Source organism: Arabidopsis lyrata (assembly GCF_000004255.2).
Source record: "Arabidopsis lyrata subsp. lyrata unplaced genomic scaffold ARALYscaffold_8, whole genome shotgun sequence".
In the NCBI taxonomy this organism is placed as follows: Eukaryota; Viridiplantae; Streptophyta; class Magnoliopsida; order Brassicales; family Brassicaceae; genus Arabidopsis; species Arabidopsis lyrata.
The window spans coordinates 17,165,250-17,184,675 of record NW_003302548.1 but is presented as its reverse complement, the minus strand read 5'-3'; the positions used below and the strand labels follow the sequence as shown (position 1 = coordinate 17,184,675).

The 19,426-nt window shown below is 37.8% G+C and overlaps 4 protein-coding genes and 1 pseudogene across 5 annotated transcripts; 1 reads left to right on the top strand and 4 right to left on the bottom strand.

Annotated features, from left to right (window-relative positions):
* Nucleotides 1-522: 522 nt before the first annotated feature.
* LOC9300487 (probable L-type lectin-domain containing receptor kinase S.7) lies at nt 523-2,783 on the bottom strand. Its single transcript, XM_002864365.2, has one exon. It carries the CDS (start codon nt 2,695-2,697, stop codon nt 655-657), a length of 2,043 nt encoding a protein of 680 aa, XP_002864411.1. The 5' UTR covers nt 2,698-2,783; the 3' UTR covers nt 523-654.
* Nucleotides 2,784-3,708: 925 nt separating this feature from the next.
* Nucleotides 3,709-10,721, bottom strand: LOC9302190 (titin homolog). 2 transcript variants are annotated; one of them, XM_021034435.1, is made up of 10 exons: nt 10,396-10,721; nt 8,773-10,065; nt 7,286-8,670; nt 6,982-7,170; nt 5,264-6,563; nt 4,740-5,146; nt 4,510-4,647; nt 4,279-4,433; nt 4,096-4,187; nt 3,709-4,009 (listed from the first exon to the last, which is right to left on the bottom strand). In XM_021034435.1, the coding sequence occupies exons 1-10, from the start codon at nt 10,604-10,606 to the stop codon at nt 3,978-3,980; spliced, it is 5,202 nt and encodes a 1,733-aa protein (XP_020890094.1). In that variant the 5' UTR covers nt 10,607-10,721; the 3' UTR covers nt 3,709-3,977. The 2 variants fall into 2 exon arrangements, with proteins under 2 accessions (XP_020890094.1, XP_020890087.1); XM_021034428.1 differs by having other exon boundaries at nt 7,286-10,065.
* Nucleotides 10,722-10,808: 87 nt separating this feature from the next.
* Nucleotides 10,809-13,087, top strand: LOC9302189 (nicotinamide/nicotinic acid mononucleotide adenylyltransferase). The gene is made up of 9 exons (XM_021021978.1): nt 10,809-11,022; nt 11,227-11,300; nt 11,608-11,693; nt 11,806-11,889; nt 11,980-12,064; nt 12,247-12,326; nt 12,422-12,523; nt 12,620-12,678; nt 12,763-13,087. The coding sequence occupies exons 1-9, from the start codon at nt 10,973-10,975 to the stop codon at nt 12,857-12,859; spliced, it is 717 nt and encodes a 238-aa protein (XP_020877637.1). The 5' UTR covers nt 10,809-10,972; the 3' UTR covers nt 12,860-13,087.
* A 613-nt stretch (nt 13,088-13,700) lies between these two features.
* On the bottom strand, nt 13,701-15,691 carry LOC110228503. Its single transcript, XM_021026152.1, has one exon. It carries the CDS (start codon nt 15,686-15,688, stop codon nt 14,459-14,461), a length of 1,230 nt encoding a protein of 409 aa, XP_020881811.1. The 5' UTR covers nt 15,689-15,691; the 3' UTR covers nt 13,701-14,458.
* A 3,360-nt stretch (nt 15,692-19,051) lies between these two features.
* Nucleotides 19,052-19,426, bottom strand: part of LOC110225632 — a 2,224-nt pseudogene continuing 1,849 nt past the window's right edge.

The following is a 19,426-nucleotide window of genomic DNA, read 5'->3' as shown; positions in this document are numbered from 1 at the left end:
CTCTAAGAAATCTCAGGACCATTTTCAGCTTCGTTTTTCTATCACACACTATAGCCGGTCTCCACCTCTTATCACCGGTTGTATCCAGTAAACTCCTCTTCGCTATAAATGATAGTCACAGAGCGACCGTCACTGCTTTACTTACGCCGCACGTCACAACTCTTTTTCTTCTTCTTCTTCTTCAATTCCTCCTGGAGAAGAAGATAAAGAAATGTTGACAGAAGAAAGAGAGCACAACCTGGGATTAGCAAAAAGATAGTTTTGCCCTTGTCGGGAGTGTGCTCTCTTTCCTTCTGCCACCATCATCGTGCATAGCGCCATGTTATGTGATCGTGTCATTAGCGTATGTTATGCATCTTCATAGATACTCTGATTGCTTCAACAAGGTTTCTTCACTAGCAAGTAAGGTACGTAACTTTTATCAAATCTTTAATGATCTTGAAAACTGGGTTTTGGCTTTTGATTGCTCTGTTAATCTTTCCCTATTTAGAAATGAGCTGTTGTTCTAGATTCTGAGATGGGTTTATATGAAAACATAAACCTAATCGTTCAATAGAAACTCATTGAACCAAAGGCCATACACAGTATTATACAAAATCAAACAAATCAAATCAAAAAAATATCTATCAAAACGAAAGAATTAAAAGGGTTATACTAAGATACAACGTATACGATGCTGTCTCCTTCTTCATCTTCAGAAACAATATCATCAAGACTTAACCCACAAGAGAAAGACAGTGTAGGTTTCATCTTCGGAACCGGACTTGGCTCAACCTCGTTGTTAAGTATCTGAAGTACACGTCTCATTGATGGTCTCTCATTACTATCTGGATGAGCACATTTAAGACCCACAAGCAACAGTTTCTTCATCATTTCTTCATCAAACTCACCTTTCAATCTCTCATCCACAGCTTCAAGAACTCTTCCTTCACTGTGCAATCTCCAAACCCAATCCACTAGATTCACTGTCTTTTGACTCTCTGGTTCTTTATCTATTGGCCTTCTCCCACAAGCAACTTCTAAAATCACCACTCCGTAGCTAAAAGCATCTGTTTTCTCAGTCGCTGTGCCGTATTGGAGATACTCTGGTGCCAAATAACCCATTGTACCAGCTGTTAAGGTTGAGACAGGGCTCTTATCGTGCTCTGTGAGTCTAGCTAGACCGAAATCGCCAAGCCTTGCATTGAAGTTTATGTCAAGCATTATGTTGCTCGTCTTAACATCTCTGTGAACCACTTGCTGCTCACATTCATGGTGAAGATAAGACAAAGCTGAAGCCAAACCAATCGCTATATTCAGCCTATGTGACCAGTCAAGAGCCACAGCTCCTGTTTCTGACTCTTGATACAGAATCTTATCAAGACTTCCATTAGGCATGAACTCATAGACAAGAAGCAATTCACCTTTCTCGTTACACCAACCCTGCAACTGAACAAGATTCTTGTGCCGCAAGCAAGCAATGATCGATAACTCTGCCAAAAACTCTGTTTTACCTTCGGTTGAATTATGTCTCGATCTTTTCACAGCAGAGATCGTCCCAGAGGAAACAAACATTGCTCTGTAAACATTCCCAAACGCTCCTCTTCCAATGACTCTACTCGAATGAAACCCTTTTGTAGCTGTGTAAAGCTCTTTATAGCTGAACTCTCTTAAACCTGTGATAAGCTCAGTCTTAAGCTCCTTCTCTGCTTTCACACTTTTCCATTTCTTCAAAGTGAAGTACCCAAACACCAAGAGAGCTAAACAGAAGAACACCGGACAAGAAATACCAAGTCCAATAGCAAGATTGTGTCGATGCTTCCGCTTCTTACTCGGTATAGCCACAGGATCATCATTCACAGAACTATCTGAAACGTTGTGAAGATGATTAGATTTCGATCTCACCGGAAGAAACCCAGAAGTCTTGAAACTCCAATTCTCAATCAGATGAATCTCTGTGCTTCCTTCTGTTGAACCTGAGAATCCTACATACATTTCACCGTTCAAGAACGGAGAAAGATCGATCTTCACTGATAAAAGAGGCTTCTCTGGCTTCTTCGTGATTGCGATTGGATCTGTATAACTCAAGAACACATTCAATAAACGTAAATCGTTCTTGTAATCGATCCAAGAAGTGATCGATTTACCAGATTTAAGATCAATCTGAGACGAATTCGAAGGATCTGAAGTTGCGATTGAGTTCAAACTATCAACATCTAAACCAACGTGATTACCACTTGGATCGTTGAAATGTGGATCCAATTTAGTATCGAATTCGATAGCGACGAATCGATTCTTCATCGGCTGAGAGGAATTAACGAGACCTAAGTAACCACCGGGACTTCCTAAAGTATCGTTGTCATGAGAGAGGAAGAAAGCGAGTCCGTCACCGGCGGAGGTTGGATCTGGGTTTAAGTTTTGAACGGAGAAGGAGAAGTGAGTGGAGAAAGACGCCGTGGTGTTTGAATCAGGATCGTAAAAACGGATCGGAGTGTTGTAGATTACTGTACCGGAGCTTGTATCGGGAACACCAAGCTCTCTCGTGAGACCAACGACGCCGTTTCGGAGATGTGAATCGCCGAGGAAAGTGAGGTTACGAATCGTGAAGGATTTGAATGTGAAATTCACGTTATCGGATGATACGAAGATTGGTTTCGCCATGGATAGAGCTGTTATCCATGTGAAGAAGAGAACAAGAAGCTTTCTTGAAAGAGACATTAGAGAGAGAGAAGAGAGAGTTTTGGTATAACTGTGGTGGGAAAATGGATTCGAATTGATTATGAAGAAGGTGAGGGTATTATAGTAATTTGTGTGTGGCAACGGTTATTAAGGGTGGTGAAGATACGATGTCGTTTAAGTGTGGGAACAAAAGTGGTGGAGCGGGTCGGGTGGGGTCTGGTAAATGGACGCTAAAATCAAAACTGACCGTTTTAATGGAATCTATATAGCGCCACCACGTGAATAGAGAGAGTTTGATGGAATAATTGTTTTTATCTTTTACTTCATTTAATTATGTATCCGTGACTCTGTCTATAATAATAATAACTCAATTTTGACTCACTCACTATGGTTGACTATTTACTGTTCATAGCTCACAATGCATTCAGTATTAGGATTACTCTTATAACAGACAGACACAGAACCTGAAATTAACAAGTGTTTCTGTGATTATACAATTACAAACTCTATTGATCACATTTTCAACCTTTGTACAATTCATCTTGGATCACAAGTGTATCTCGACAAACATATTTTACAAGTTAACAGCATTTTTGAACCCTTTGTGCAACAGTTAGTTAGTGCTAAGAGTCACAAACCCAAATTATATACTACAGTTGTGATTTGAGACTACTTTTATTTAAGCTCTAAATTCGACAGTAATCAAATACTCCCTCCGTTTCGTTTTACTTGTCGTTTTAGAGTTAAAATTTTGTTTCATAATAGTTGTCCTTTTAGGTTTTCGATGCAAATGTTTGGTGAAAATTCCAGTTTTATCCCTACTGTTTTAATGTTTCGGCCAATGAATTTTTTTATAAAATATATTAATAGAAGTAAAACTGAAAATTTAATATTTTTCTTAATTTGTGTGAAAAAACCTTAAACGACAACAAAAACGAAACGGAGGGAGTATTATTTAGCGATCGTGATCCAAAAAGTTATTTTAATGAAATCGACATTGAAAAGGAACAAATCTCTTGCTTTCAGCACCTGGCTCTTTCCACTAGGAAAATCAACTGAACCTATGAATATATATAAAATAGAAGTAGCCGTTATATATGAACATGAGCGTCAATGTGGGGATGACTAGTTAATTATTACATTACCCATTCACTGATACATAAGAAAGCAAAAAGGAATCTTAAGCTTAAAGCTAGTAAGATTTATGTTCCTCATTTCCAGCAAAAGATAAGAAGAAACTTAAAACACATAGATACTTACTTTGTTTTTGTGGTTTTAATGTCACTGAGAATCTGACCTTTGGCTTCTCCTAGTTTATGTTATCTCGATTGGAACTTTCGCGGCAAAAGAACTGAGAGATTCAAAACAATACTTATCCATAAGTATGGCTAAAACTATGAATTTTTTTTCATATAAAGTGTAATCGAGAGATCTTACCTTTACTTACATCGCAGACGTTTTTTGCAGGGAAAATAATATTGGGATCAAGATTTTGTTGGGAAATGACAGCGAGCCGGACATTGCTCTTGCTGTATAAATAAGAAGCGTTGGGGTAAACAAATGGTAATGACTAATGAGAGATGAACATTAACGAATGAGAGAGCAATTCAGAAACAAAACCTGGCCCAAGTAGGAACAAATTTTTTGTTTGACATGTCGTCTTCCTCTTCATCTTCGTCATCCGAGCATTTGTATGGAGAGATGTTGTACGACTCTTCCATTTCTTCAATCCCCATGTTGTGTTCTTCAGACATGTTCCCTGGATTGCTTATCACCTATAAGCACAACAATTGTCATCTATTAAGATTGGTTTCATCTCTAAAGTGCCCTCAAAAGATGAGAGACTTGTACCTTGAAGTCAGTATCTCTAGAGCTTCTTGAAGCATTGGTATCATCACTGGAATAACTCTTTGATCTCGCTTGTCCTCGGATTTTCTCAGCATTACTTTGGTCTGCTTTGAGTACCTTCTGTGCTTTAGTCCTCGCCTCCTAAAATTTCATTTTTGATTTAGCAAAACTCCCACATCACAATAGTCAAACAAAGTTTCTAAGAACAGAACAAGAGGAGCGCTCTCTTTTACCATAGCTTGTCTTTTCAATTCTTTTTCAGCTTGTAATTTTTCATCAGCCTCTCTTTGTTGTCTCTGAATTTCTGCAATGCGTTGTCTTTTAGCTTCCTTCAACTTTTTGTCTTCTTCTTCCCTCTGCCTTTTCCTATCAGCCATTTCAAACTCCTTTCTTTTCCGCTCTTCTTCCTTCTTTTTCTTTTCCATCTCTTGCTTCCAAGCCATTTCCGCCTCCTTTTTCTTTCGATCTTCTTCTTTCTTTTTCTTCTCTATCTCCTGTTTTCTCAGATTTTCCTGTTCCTGTCTTGCCCGTTCAAGCTTCATAGCTTCCTTCTTCATTTTACGATCATTCTCTTTCTGTTCAGCAATACGTTTTGAAGCCTCAGCAGCCTCCAGGGCCTTTACTTTGACATCCCTCTTGCCTGGGGGAAACGTAGATGGGGTCAAATTAGATGTATAAGTAGAGCAAGATGGTAAAATGATACCTCCAATTAATTGGAAATTTCAAAAGCTTTATACTGGAAAGAGAAAACAATTACCTGTAATTAGTGCAGGCGCTGGTTTTTGCTGCTGCACAAGTGGAACGAACGAAGTGATGTTTGAGACAATGTTGTTGTGCCTAGGTTCTTTTTCTGGTAATCGTGGACCTACAGTTGTCAAACTCGAGTTGCAAGACAACTTAGGCTTACTGAACCTGCTACTAGGCGGTTTAACATTTCTTCTAGCACCTGCTCCACCTTGGTTCTCTTTACCTTTACCCGTGAATCTTCGGTTACTCAGCTTTCCCACTTTACTTTTGACACTGTTGCACTTAGCGGAAAAGCTGAATGCAGTATTGACAGAGTCTAGACTCTGTCTATCAACAGAAATCTTGGCTTCAGAAACAGATGGAAGAAACTTCATAGGGTCTTCATTATCATCACCATGAGGTTTCCTTTCAGCAGAGACATTTTCCCTTTCAAACCCAGATCCTTCATTGACAGCTTCAGATATCTCATCTATGTTTTCATTCTCCTCAGCTATGCAAGGAAGGTCCGGAATTGAGCTTCCTCGCTTCTCCAACCTCCTAGACTTTGGAGTGTTCATACATAAGTTCTCAGCCTCCTCTTCTACATTCTCATTCTCTTCGCTAATGCAAGGTAGGTCTGGTGTCTGACTGCTTCGTTTCTCTGAACTGGAAGACTTTTGCAAACTTCTATACCACAACTTCTCAGTTGGTGACGTGCAAGGATTCCTAGTCTCAGCAGATGAGCCAGCACCAAACAGAGGCAGGGAGTCAGTGTACGATCTTCCTGTATAATCATGGTTAATCCCCAAGTTATCAAAGACAGAGCTACCCTCGAGATTCTGACTGAAAAACATGCCATCAAACAGCTCGTTTGAAATGGACTGATCCAAGTCTAGTTTTCCATCCAACTTAAATGTTTTAGCCAGCTGTAATGATGGAGTGTTCATGCAAGCAGACTTGCAAATCTGCTCTATCATTGCTGCACTTTCTGCTGTAGTCCTCGGAAGTTGGAAGCTGTCATGATTTAACTGGTTTTTGGAGCCGCTTTGATTTTCATCATCCGTTTGGATTATAAAGCCCTCCAAAACAGGGGGGCTTCCATCATCTGAGCTTATCAAACCCAAGGGTGAAAAACAAGGAGAATCATCTGAATCGTGAACAATGCAACTAGCTAATCCATGTGAGGTTTCTCCAGCATATGGCAAAAAGTTCATCTTTTCTGATCCAACTCCGTGATCTGGAGCAATTTGGCTCTTCTGTACACTTGGCTGTTCTGTTCTGAAGGAAAGTGAGGCAGGGCTCATCAATCCAGCTTCCTTGAATAAGTAACTCTGTAAACATCCATTTTTCTGGTTAATTGCACATCATACAGAACAAGAGAAATTATTTTGGGATTAAGAGCTTGAGCTGTACTGCAGTTTAATCTCTTGGTCTTGGAGAGCATTACTAATTTTAGACATAATTAAGATTTCAAATTTTGGCCGATAATTTTTATGGAGCTTGATATATACATGTGTAGCATGAGAGGTGCTTAATACTACGACACTTAGGCCTAGAATGAGATTTTCTCATTAATTAAACACAATAGTACAGCTTTTAGTTGAAGTATAATTGTCTAATTCGCTTTTGGAGCATGGAATGAAGATATCTTTTTTTTTAACTTGAGCGGTTAAAACGTATTTTTCAAGGGAAAGAGATTAATATTTAGAAGACATTTAACTTGAGAAGACATCGAAATAATGCACATACCTCTTCAAATCGTAAGTCAGCTGAAGATGTGGATCCGATCATCTTTTGTAACTCAACACCATAGTGATCTGAAGATGCAGATCCTAGCATCTTCTGTAACTCAACGTCATAGTTATCGAGGTTGGGACATGCGGCTTCTTCCTTATGATGTACTGTATCCCAAACAGAATCTAGCTCGAGAATGTCTCCCTGCACATATAAAATCCCATGATTCAAAAAGCATCTTAATTACATTTGGAAGGAAGGAGCAGTTCAAGACTCTCATATATTGAGCTGTCCCAAGACATAGGGATAGAATTTTCACCCCTGGGCTAGACGAAAGCACTCTACTAGTTGGTTTTTCCAGGGTTCTTCTCCGCTTATTCTGCCGCCTGGAACCCCCCATGGAGGAACTAGAGCAGAAAAATATCTGAATAGAGCTCTTTGGATCATGAGACTCATCTGTTTCTGTACAAGTTACATCTCTTTTAACTGGGGGAACACCTTTTTGAAAGGATGTTTCATGTTGAGATCTCTTTTTCAACGCATCTATATGGCCAGTGAATGTATTTGACTCTGTAGGTTCATTCTCTCCCACTTTTAAGCCAGAGTGGCTTGCATGCGATTCCATTTCTGGTACCATTTCTATTTTTAACCCATTGTGATCCTCAATTTCATTGTCTGCCGAGAGATTTACTCCAGATTCAGTGAGAGATGGGACATCAAATACCCTTGCAGCGGGTGATGGTGTGGGGACCTTCTCCATCATTGATTTTTCTCGACTATTCACTGGAACCTCATCGAAGTTGTGTTCTTCATTATCATCAAAATGGGGTGATTCAGGCTTCACAAAAACAGGGCGATCAGGGGTTCTCAGCGATGAATTCCCTTCTCTAACTTCAAGCTGTTTGTCAGCCGATTTATGATCAGAGCCAATAGAAAGAGCCTTATATTCATTTGCTGATTTCTCTTCTATGGCTGAGCTTCTTGGCCTACTAATTCTCTCATGGCATTGGCTACTCCCAGCTTGGGTCAATGAACCCAGTGGCTGCACTTCCTTGAACCCACAACTAATATCACATCTTTTAGAATAGTCAATCAAGTTTGCCGGCATACCGCTTTCCTGAAGAATAGCTTCAACCACCAATGGCTCAACTACCGTGATGTCTGTTTGGTTTAAGCTTCTAGAATTTGAAATACTGCTAATTTCAATCGATACACCATTTTTATCTTCCTCCACTAATAAAGCTTCACCAGTAACAGCAATAGGCTTCAAAAATACACTTTCATCGTCTGATTGCATTACTGAGTGTCTAGACTGCGGTTCAACTGAAGACGACTCAACAAAGCCCAAAATCTTGGTCTTGGATATAGAGTCTTGGATTGCACCCACACATAAGGTCTCATCTGGGGAGATACCAGTTTGGCTTTCCCTTTCAGCACTTGAACATCTGTTAGTGTCAACATATTCACCCTTTTCTTCTGATTGATCGTTGCTAGTAATAACTACTAAACCTTCAACATCAACAGTAGAGGGATTCAGTGAATCTTTTACATGGCTACCTTGCAGTACTGAAACTGAATCTCTTGGCTCCACGTCAATTGCAGAAGACTCAACAGAGCCTGAATGCTCGATCTTGGATCTATTTTCTCGAGCATTACTTCTGGATCTTGAAATGATTTCAGAGTGAAAGATGCTCGTTCCAGCATCTGTCACCATAGAAACTTCATTAGTCATAGGTATTACTTGGGGTAATTCTACTTCATGATCAGCCCAGTGAGAGGGATTTGAACTTATTGATGGAAAGTTACCAGAAAAGGAGTTGCTTGATTTTTGATGTTTCCTCTTGGAGATACCTTGACTTGAGCTTTTAGATCTTGTACTTCCGTTGAGATTAGCTGTTTCCTTGCAACTTCTGCTTTTGGGATCATCCACTTGCTCATCTACTTTGGCAGATACTTCATCAAGTGTCTCAATGGACTGTAATATATCAATGTCTTTCGCATGACCAGAATCGAGTAGAGATTCTGGTACAATAGAAGCATAAGAATCCCCACTCGAAGATTTTTGCACCGAAGCCACTTTCTGATGCAAGGTAAGAGACTCTGTAGTTAAACTACGTTTAATACACTGATCCCCTCCTTTACCTTGAGAATTACTGTTCTCCACTTCGCCTTGACACTCTTCATCATTCTCATCATGCTTAAATAACTTTATCTCACTCACACTATCAGACCTTAAAGAACCAATCCCAAAGCCTACATCTCCACCCGGAGAAGGTTTGAGCTCATTTCTACTATTTGAACGGCTTTTTAACGCTTTGGCACTACTACGATCCCCTCCTTTACCTTGAGAATTACTGTTCTCTACGTTGTCTCGACATTCTTCATCATTCTCATCATGCTTAAATAACTTTATCTCACTAACACTATCAGAACTTAAAGAAGCAATCCCAAAGCCTATATCTCCACCCGGAGAAGGTTTGAGATCATTTCTACTGTTTGAACGGCTTTTCGACGCTTTGGCACTACTACGAAGCTCCAAAGCTTTTTGACGTGACCTTGATCTCTGCATCTTAGCAAGTGATAATCCAGGGTCAAGGCTAGTGTCTGGTTCAGTTTCATCTTGAAAATAACCGAGAGGTGATGGTTTCCGCTTACAACCAGTAGTTGAGACACTTTTGGGAACCCTTTTTCCTAGGCTACATCCAGGAGATGTAGCGTCAAGATTAGTTTCAACTCTCTGATTCTGGGAGTATTCGAGAGATGGACAACTTTGATTCTCTTTGCAACCGATTGAGACACTTTCTGGCAGTCTCTCTTTCTCATGGACATCTCTAGGAGATGCAATATTAGCACCCTGCTCGTGAGAATGATTTGAAACCCGTCTGACTAAGTTGTGTGAGAGGTCGTGTTGAAGTTCCTCTTCAAGCAACTGCTCTTCTAGCGGGTTATTTACCATAGACGTCAGGTCTTGTCTTACTACATTGTCAGCTAGAAAACTGACAGGCCGTTGATATGAAAAGGGCCGATTGCTAGGACAAATGATGGAAGGTCTGGATGGAGGAAATAGAAGTTCTGATATAATCTCCTCCTTATTCAACTCTGTATACATTACAAACATATATCACAATAAGAATCGCAAACAGAAACTCTTCCATTCAACATCATTTATGCTTATGAAAACCTAACACCATTTCTAATCTCTCAATCCATCTCCTCACAGTAGTTCGACATCAAACAACTTCGCAGCATCAATATTGACTAAAATTGCATTGAAGAAAAGAAGAAATCTAAGAATAATGATCCGTAAAACCAAAAACTACTATCAATTTTGCTCCAATTAGCCAAACAAATCTACATATACCATCACGGACAAGAAATTGAGCACTATGTCAAAACAAATAGAGCACTAAAATCAGATTCAACAACTACCGGAGGTTTGGGAAGGTAGAGACGGAGACCAGAGCCACGACGGAGGAGATACTCCGGCAAGTAGGCATTTGGAGGCTAAATGGTGGTCATAGAGATCTACTTGTTGCTTGACCTGCTCGACGATTCGCCTCTTCCTCTCAAAGATCTGAACGAAATGATTCTCCATCTTCACATTCGCCATCCCCCTCGGATTCTCCCTGCCGGAAAACATCGCCAACGACCTACTCTAGAGATAGAGCGAGAGAGAGAGAGAGACTGTTAAGCGCGGATTTGAATTTCAAAATTTTGGGGATAAAGATTTCATTTTCGCTTTCGATTTCACTGAAAAAAATAGAATGATCCTTTTTTTAGCTTTTAAGTTTTAACCCTCACTACTTGAACGGTGCGTTTTGATTTAAACGGTGTCGTAGCATCTATCTTCTCGTTATCTGTAAAACGCTACGTTTTAACAAAACCTTTTACACGGTGTCGTTTCACTCTATATTTTATATTGTCGCCGTCGTCGTCTTTTTTCGCTCTCCCTGATCATTCGCCGGCGTGATCTCAATCGAGACTCAGATTCGATCATCGGAGTTCAATGGATGTCCCCTTACCAGTCGAGAAATTATCTTATGAATCAAACCCTGAGTAAATCTCGAAGCTGTTTTTTTTTTTCTTTTGGTCAACAGTTTCGAAGCTTATTCTCGATTTTGATTCCCTTCGTTTGTATTTTTATGAAAATTCCGATTTTGTAAATATGATCTGCTTGGTTACTTAATGATGATGAGATTATCAGCAGGTTTACTGTAAATTTCTGGGTGTTGAATTTTTTCGATTGTTTGTCTGAATCAGGGACAAAACTTGTGTAGTGCTTGTGGCAACTGGGAGTTTCAATCCTCCAACTTTCATGCATTTACGCATGTTTGGTGAGATTTTACCGGAGTATTTATAGAATTCAATTTTTTCTATGTTTATCAATGGCGTTTCAGATTCGATCATTCCGAAAATTCTGACAATTTGAGGCATAATGACCAGTGTTTGTATATTTTGGTTTAAAAAACCGGTATATGACAAGAAAGAACTGCAGAACTTAAAGGTTTCTGGATTATTCATGTCAAACCAAAGTTTTAAACTGTTGATACTTGTCCAAAGATCTTGCTGCGACCTTTTGTTCAAATGTATATGTTTCTTTTACATCAAACTGAGAAGTTCTCTGTTTTTTTTCGTCGTTAGAGCTGGCGAGAGATGAATTACACTCAAAAGGATTTCATGTTCTTGGAGGCTATATGTCTCCTGTTAATGATGCATATAAGAAGAAGGTATAACAATTTTTGGCATCTTGAGAATCTTAGTAGAGCTTCTTTTTTCTTTCTAGCTCCCAAAGTTCTTCTGTTTCCTTTAGAAATAATATAATCATCAGATTCTGTGTAGGGCCTTTTATCTGCAGAACATCGTTTAGAGATGTGTAATCTGGCCTGTCATAGCTCTGACTTTGTAATGGTTGATCCGTGGGAGGTACTTTATCATCCCTCGAAAAGCTTTTAAGAATCTCTCTTTAGGTGAACAAAGGCGTTATTTACAAAATTGTGGAAGCTGTTATTACAGGCATCTCAAAGCAGCTACCAACGAACTTTGGCGGTTTTATCAAGGGTCAAGACTTTCTTAACAACAATTCGACGTGTACCCGAGGGTAAGATAACTGCAAAAAAATGTCCTATGTGGCCTTAAGTATCTTTCTACTCATAGTTTATCCCTCTTATATTTTTTGGTAATTGCTGGATCGTCTCCATGGAGTTGCTATGTTTCATCACACATGCTAGCTACTACGCAGATTACAAACTCAAATTTATAGTATGTGGTTTATTTTGCTAGAATCTCTCAAAGTCATGCTTGTATGTGGCTCGGATTTACTGCAATCTTTCTGCATTCCCGGTGTTTGGATCCCTGAACAGGTAAACCAAGGCAGCATCGTTATATAAACGGAGATTTGTGTTGTTGGTTCTACTCCCTCACAGTTATGCTCTTTTTAAATATTGGGTTTTTGAAGGTAAGAACTATTTGTAACGACTATGGCATTGTCTGCATCCGTAGAGAAGGACAGGATGTTGAAAATATGATCTCTGGCGACACAATCTTAAACGAAAACCATGTAAGTATTACCAGGTTTCTTTTCTGATTCTGCTGTATCAGTCTGTGACTGTACACGGGGTTTTACTGAATGGTGCTACCTCGGTTTCTTTCGCAGGGTAACATAAAAATCGTTGACAATATTGTTCCTAATCAGATCAGTTCGTGTAGATTAAGGTATTGTGAGATTTATCCTTCTCTAAGAACATTTTATCTACACTAAAAAATGAATTATCTTGTTCATTCCTCTGCTTCTTTCAGGCAATGCATTTCACGAGGGTTATCGGTTAAGTACTTGACTGAAGATGGAGTAATAGATTATATCAGACAACATCAACTTTACACTGAGCTCACATGACAAAAGCTGAGAGGAATATTACTTTATCTGATCAATATTACTACACAACCCATCAAATAATCGTGTGATAAACAGATGTAATCAGATCAGATACATTTTTTGAATCTCTGTATTTTGAGGTTCTCATTTATCAAATTTTTGTATCATATCCATTAAATGTAAAGAAAAGAAAAAACGAAAGAGGCAAGAGAAATATGGAAAGGTCACACTGGTGTTGGATTACTTCTATATCGTTATGTGTAATAATATTTTAAAATTTTCAGCATCAGCATCACAGTCTAACTTCTCTCTTTTGATGAGAATGAGCTATGTGGACTAGTCATGAAGTGCACAAGACTTGTTTTTGAGGATTCAGGGGAATAGATATTGTTTCTAGCTTGGGTCATCTAGAAGTGACTTTCATTGTTTTGAATTTGAGGAATTGCTTATTGTTCCTGAACCAGATCAATATGGAGTATGATGAGATTGGTAAGATTGATCATTCTCACTCCTCTTGGCTTGGTGCATGTCCTTTGAAGAAAACCAAAACCTTACGGGACAGGAGAAAAGAAACATATACGAAGACAATGTGTCTTGTTGGATACAAAGAGAACTCAAAGGAGGTGGAGAGAGCCAATCAAGAATTTCAATGGAAAATGATCAAAACTCCAACAAAGAAATTTCATTTTATACTCTTTTTTAATTTAGTAGAAACTCCAACATCAGCATCGCAGTCTAATTTAACAGAATTCTAAAACATAGTAAAAGCTAGTAATATTAAAGCCATCTGACAACGATTTAATTTTCATTTATATTGTTAGTAGTTGATTGTGGCTTTATAATTTGTTTCCCGTAAAAAACAATCCAGTGAACAGTATAGTGTGCCGTCCCCTTTCATCATCAAAAATATAGGGAATGGACAACGGCGCATGCATCCAGTGCAAATTGGTCGGGAGAGGGAACTGTTGAGGAGAACCCGGATATTCATCCACTCCCAATCTTCATCTTCTATTGAGTGCAGGTGAAGAGAGAGGTAATCGGTTTCTGTTTCACCAGGTTTCAAGTACATGTCTCCCCCTAATAAACAATCGACATGAAGAGTGGTGCAGCAGTCATTGCATTCATAAAATCGTATTTCTGTTTTTTTATTTCTCCCATAATACCCATCAGGCTCTTTTATTTCTTCTATTTTGCATTCGCAAACGTCACACCAGTCTGGTTGATCACTTGCCTCTTTCCCATCGCAGATTGTGAGAAAATGACTGTCATGCTTATACCTTGCCTTGTATGGGAATGTTGCACAACGAAAACATATAGAATAATCGCATTCCAGGCAATTTAACTTTGACTCGTAGCTTTCGTATTTGCACATTTGACATGGTGTCTTTTCCTCTGTGTACCAAGGTAAGAATAAGGGATGTTCGTGGCCTTGATAGTCAAATGGTTCGACAATCGAGGCACACCGTATGTCTAGCTGGAAGATTCTTGCCTCTTTGCAACACTCATAGTAAAAGCCATTACCCTCACGCCCACATTCACTACAACGAAAGTCACCTGTGACATTAAATCCGATGTCGGCGGCGTTTAGTGTAAGTGGATGTGGATATAAGGGATATCGTTTCATGCGTGGAGCTTTTGCGCAGCTTTCATGGAGGATATAGTGGCATTCCAAGCATGAATTGAATAGAATTGACCTTCGTAGATTGGAAGGGCACACCCTTGACAATACTTATTTTCCTCATAAGTTCCGAAGATCTCAAGTCGTAGTCGGTGACTATGAAAAGGATGGAGTATTATTCCATCAGCTATCCTCTCGAACGGCTCACCGTCATCTATCATATCATCTTCTTCTGGTACGTCTTTGAGATCTTTACCATCCCACACCTTTCGATTTAATGCACATTTTGAATGAACAAAATAAGCATCACATTTATTGCAAGCGTATGCCCCATAATCGTTGTCAACTCGTTGATGACAGGCGCTGCAAGACAGCTTTCCAGATGGAAGAGAAGAGGTAAAAGAGATACGGTGGTGGTGACGGGATATTCTTATGACATGTGGGAAACCCATACAGCTTTTATGGATCACGAAAACACATTCGATACAGATGTATGTGGGATCATTCTTCTTAACCATTGCACAGAAACTGCAAACTAAAGAAGCTTGTGCAGGGAAAAAGGTAAGAGGATGGGGATGGCTTTTTGGATGGTCGACAACAAAGGGTATTGACCTCATCGCACAGACCGTATGCATACTCAAATCGCAGGTGGTACAATGATAAAGTTTGTCCATACTGATAGAATTTTCACAACAAATGCACGTCTTATAATAGTTGTAACTATAAAGTCGAAGAGAGTGAAAGGGGTGGGAAGGGTGTTTGATTTCAAGTGGAGACTCAACGCATTCTTTGTGGAATTTGTTTTGACACTGGAGACATGCAAAATAGTTTGTGCTGGGCTCTGTTTTGTCGCATGCACCGCAATGGAATTGGTAAGGACGAAGTTCATCAGCTTTATTGTTGCACCAAAAAAGAGGGACTACAGGGAGCTTACAGATATCATGTTGGTCGCAATCAAGCAAAGATCGGCCTTGTTGATCACGGCTTCTTGTGCTGGGGAAATGAGAAGAAGAATTAAATGGCCGAAACTTCTCCTTATCCTCCTCCGTTAGTTTGAGCTTCTGAAATTTGATACGGGCAGCAGGACAGAAAAAAAGAGGTTGAAGAGGGAGGTCGTCGCCGTCAGAATTTATGGCTAGTGAGGAGGTTGGGTTTTTTGTTCCTGCTAATGTGAATACCCAATAATATTTTCCATCCATTTCCTTCTTACGAAATACACCAACCGAACTCATGGCTGCTCAAATGGGAATTTGGATTTTTTAGTTTCTGATATTCTTCTTCCCCTTCTCACCCATTGCACATATATATTACGGTAATATTATTACCTGGTCATTTAAATATAAAACTTGAGAATACAGCTAAACTTGGTCTTTTTATATTCTTTGTTATAAAATTGTTATTGGTTTCGAATAGCTGTTCTTTTTTATATATTTTATTTTCATTATACAGCTAAACTTGGTCTTTTTATATTCTTTGTTATAAAATTGTTATTGGTTTTGATATCTTATATAATGCAAACCCTCCAAGTTACCAAAAAAAATGCAAGATCAATTTCAAAGTAAAAAAACTGTAAAACAAACCTCGATCATTTAATAAAACCAGCAACATAATCCTCGACGTAAACAATTTAAGTTTTGGTTTTAACAAATTTCAAAACACATATTAAAAAATAAACCTAAAACCTTGATCTATTGTTTCAAATCCTCCAAATTTCTCTAAATCACAAACCCTAGAATTAGGTGAAAAAAATTGTTCTATCCTTTCTTAAGTTTAAAACGATTGAATATATAGTCTATCGTTTTTAAGAGTTACGACATCAAGTTTAGTTACAATGTTGGTTTTTTTAAATCAAATGACTGGATGAGGACAAAACAAAACAAAACAAAAACTCAAATGACTGGATTTTGTAATACATTGAAAAAAATTTACGTCAAGATTTTTGTTGCCAGTTTATAAAATAATCAAGGTTTGTTTAAATGGACTAATTAGGACGTTAACAAAAAATTGCATTACAAATTTAAACTAGAACAAAAATATAATTTTATAAAATATGTCCCATAGCATCTCATCTTGATCATTAGAGCATCTCCAACGGTGAGAAACTATAAATTAATGTTTAAAAGTTTATAAACTATAAACTATAAACTATAAACTAAATCTAAAAGTTTCTCAAATATAATAATTTAATGTTTTTGTAATAAATAAATTTTTTATTTAAATTTTAATTGATTAAAAAAACTTTAACCAATCAAATGATGGCAAGTATTAGACAGTGACTCAGAGTTTCTCAAATGAGACACTGTGTCTCATTCTCTCTCTTACTTTTAATTATTTTTCTTTTTTTAATTTTTTAGACACTCTTTGAAAAACCTCCATTGGAATGGAAGTGCTCTTACTTGTCTGTCCACCACTACGTTTTCCAACTTGAAATTTATTACCAACTATTGGATTATTATTGAGCACGTCTTTTATCTATTTTAAACTCGCCGAGATTCCTAAGGGCATCCACAGTGGTGTATTCTTGCGTGGGGTGTATCTATTTTAAAATACAGAAATAATGTAAAAGTTGTCTCTCTCTTCACACCCGGGTGTAAGTTTACACTCGGGTGTAAGCCACTCTATCTCTCTCTTTCTTTTTCTCTCTCTTTTCTCTCTCACTTTAAATTATAATAATAAAAAAAATCTTACACCCCTCCTTCACACTTACACCACTGCGGGTGGTCTACCAGTTAACAAATTGTCAAAAAAAAAGTTGCAATCAATATTGTGAAGAAAATATTAAATGAAATTAAAAAAATGTAAAGAAGTACCACTTGTCCACTTGGAAAACATATAATTAACCTTTTATTAAATAAATTCAACTCTAAACAAAAAATATATACATAACTCAATTGAGTATGACATATAACTTGGTAGTTAATTTGCATTAATATCGTTTTCGTTTGACTATCATTCAAAACGCAAACGCAAACGCAAACGCAACGCTTGTTGACCAAAAAAAAATGCCAACTTCAAACCTTTGTCTTCACAACAATTTATTTCTTTTGTGATCAATCAAAATAGAAGTAACTTTGGTTATATTCTTTGTATATTATATTATATTGTATTGTAAAATCCATTCAAATACAGCTAAATTGGTTTATATGTTAATATTTTTGGATGTTATATAATGTAATATTATTTTTGGTCTTTTTATATTCATTGTTATAGAAAGTCGTGAAATATTGTTTTCACTCTAGATCTGTACGGTCTTTTTCTATTGACATGTTGTTCTTCTAAAGTCGTTGAAGACGGGAACATGTCCAGAATTCACGTAGGACAATGTTAATTGTAACATTAACGGAAAAAAAAAAAACTCTTACTTGGTAAACGTAATTATAATTTATACATTTTCTTCAACTTTTAACAAAAAATATAATTTAATTTATACAGTTGGAAAGATATTCAAATTTCTGCTGCTATAAGCCTATAACCATATACTAGAAGATTAGAACAGTAAACAGGCTAAGGGTATCATTAAGGATATGATCACCAAAGACGATAGAGCTCCACTATATATAGGCTCCCATATCAAATGAATGGGCCGGGAGAGCAGAGCACACTCTCTTTGATGGTTGCCTGAGAAGCCTGCATAAATGATAACACAATTTTTTTGTTAGTTGCAAAGACGTTAAAAGCTTAAATTCAAATATCCTAATTCTTTTTTCAAAGAAAAAAAAATATAGTACTGGAGAAGATATACATCCATACTATATGTAGTTGAGGCCTTTGCGTTGCTGAACGTTTTTGCTATGTTTACTTTAGTGTTGTGCGTTAGAGGAGCTAGTAAGGCTAATGGCGTTCTGTGTTGTTTTCAGTAGTTAAATTCAGTTCTGCTAGCCGACTTCGGAAGGAACTTAATTGGTAGAGTGAGCTAACACCGTTCGCAAAATTTGGTTTGTGAAGTTTCTTTTTGTGATAGCTCATGGAATTGTTCAACGAGTTACTCGTACATGACATGGGAGGAGTATGTAATCGAGGGCTTTGCGGACTTTACTGTTGACAGCTCAATCTTGGGCCTCCAATGAAAGGTTTCTAGTGCTAGGAGTTTTGGTAAATTCGGCTTCTTCGTCTTTGCTTTCACACTCTCATATCGAACAACAGATTTGGAAAAGAACAACGATATCATCTTCACTTCGTCTAACTCCATTAGCGTTTGTGTTTATGTTGAGTGGGTGGACTGAAATTGTTTTTAAAATTTATGCTTCCATGAATTTTGCAGTGCTTCTTTGCCGGATCAATCTCTTTTGGAGGCAAAACATTTAATTTGGTTTAATCATAAGTTTTTGTATTTTTATTTTTAGTGATAAACGTTTTTAATAATTTCTGAAATCTGAAAATATATGATATAACGTAAAAACTTGTAGAATTTACAAAATTTTCAAACATTTAAATTTATTATCACAATAATTTAATACATAAACTCAACTAACGTGCTATAAAATGCTATGATAAAATTACCAAACCCCGAGTTCAAACAACACAAAGAAAATAGAACATATATCTCACAAACCTAACAAAGAAAAAGGGATAACTTGGATGGTGAGATTCACACATTTGCTCGCAAGTTATCTACTCCTCCAATACCTCTCATTGCTGTTGTATATCAACCTTTCTATACAAAGCGAAGAACAATAGTATCCGCTCTGCGATTTGAAATATATTGGGAATGGACATCGACAGTGGCATACTTTGCAAATTGGTCTGGAGAGAGAATTGTTGAGAATAATCTGAACATCTACACGGCTCAGATCGTAGTTGTAAGAAACGCCATATTTTATCGTTTGACCAGATCTCAAGTAAATGTCTGCCCCAAGTAAGCATTCGGCATGAATAGTGGTGCAGCAGTCACTGCATTTATAATTCGCCTTTCTACTTTTGGATTCAGGTTAGGATGTCTTCTTTCTTTTACCTCTTCTATATTGCGTTCA

Excerpts from the sequence above, each read along its gene's own strand:
- LOC9302190 (XM_021034428.1), bottom strand. The coding sequence starts at position 10,606 with ATGTTTTCCGGCAGGGAGAATCCGAGGGGGATGGCGAATGTGAAGATG. Across the intron at positions 4,648-4,739 it reads AATTGAAAAGACAAGCTATG|GAGGCGAGGACTAAAGCACA; the intron begins GTAAAAGAGAGC and ends ATGAAATTTTAG. Across the intron at positions 4,188-4,278 it reads TTTGTTCCTACTTGGGCCAG|CAAGAGCAATGTCCGGCTCG; the intron begins GTTTTGTTTCTG and ends TTATTTATACAG.
- LOC9302189 (XM_021021978.1), top strand. The coding sequence starts at position 10,973 with ATGGATGTCCCCTTACCAGTCGAGAAATTATCTTATGAATCAAACCCT. Across the intron at positions 11,694-11,805 it reads ATGATGCATATAAGAAGAAG|GGCCTTTTATCTGCAGAACA; the intron begins GTATAACAATTT and ends GATTCTGTGTAG. Across the intron at positions 12,065-12,246 it reads AATTCGACGTGTACCCGAGG|AATCTCTCAAAGTCATGCTT; the intron begins GTAAGATAACTG and ends TTATTTTGCTAG.
- LOC110228503 (XM_021026152.1), bottom strand. The coding sequence starts at position 15,688 with ATGAGTTCGGTTGGTGTATTTCGTAAGAAGGAAATGGATGGAAAATAT.
- LOC9300487 (XM_002864365.2), bottom strand. The coding sequence starts at position 2,697 with ATGTCTCTTTCAAGAAAGCTTCTTGTTCTCTTCTTCACATGGATAACA.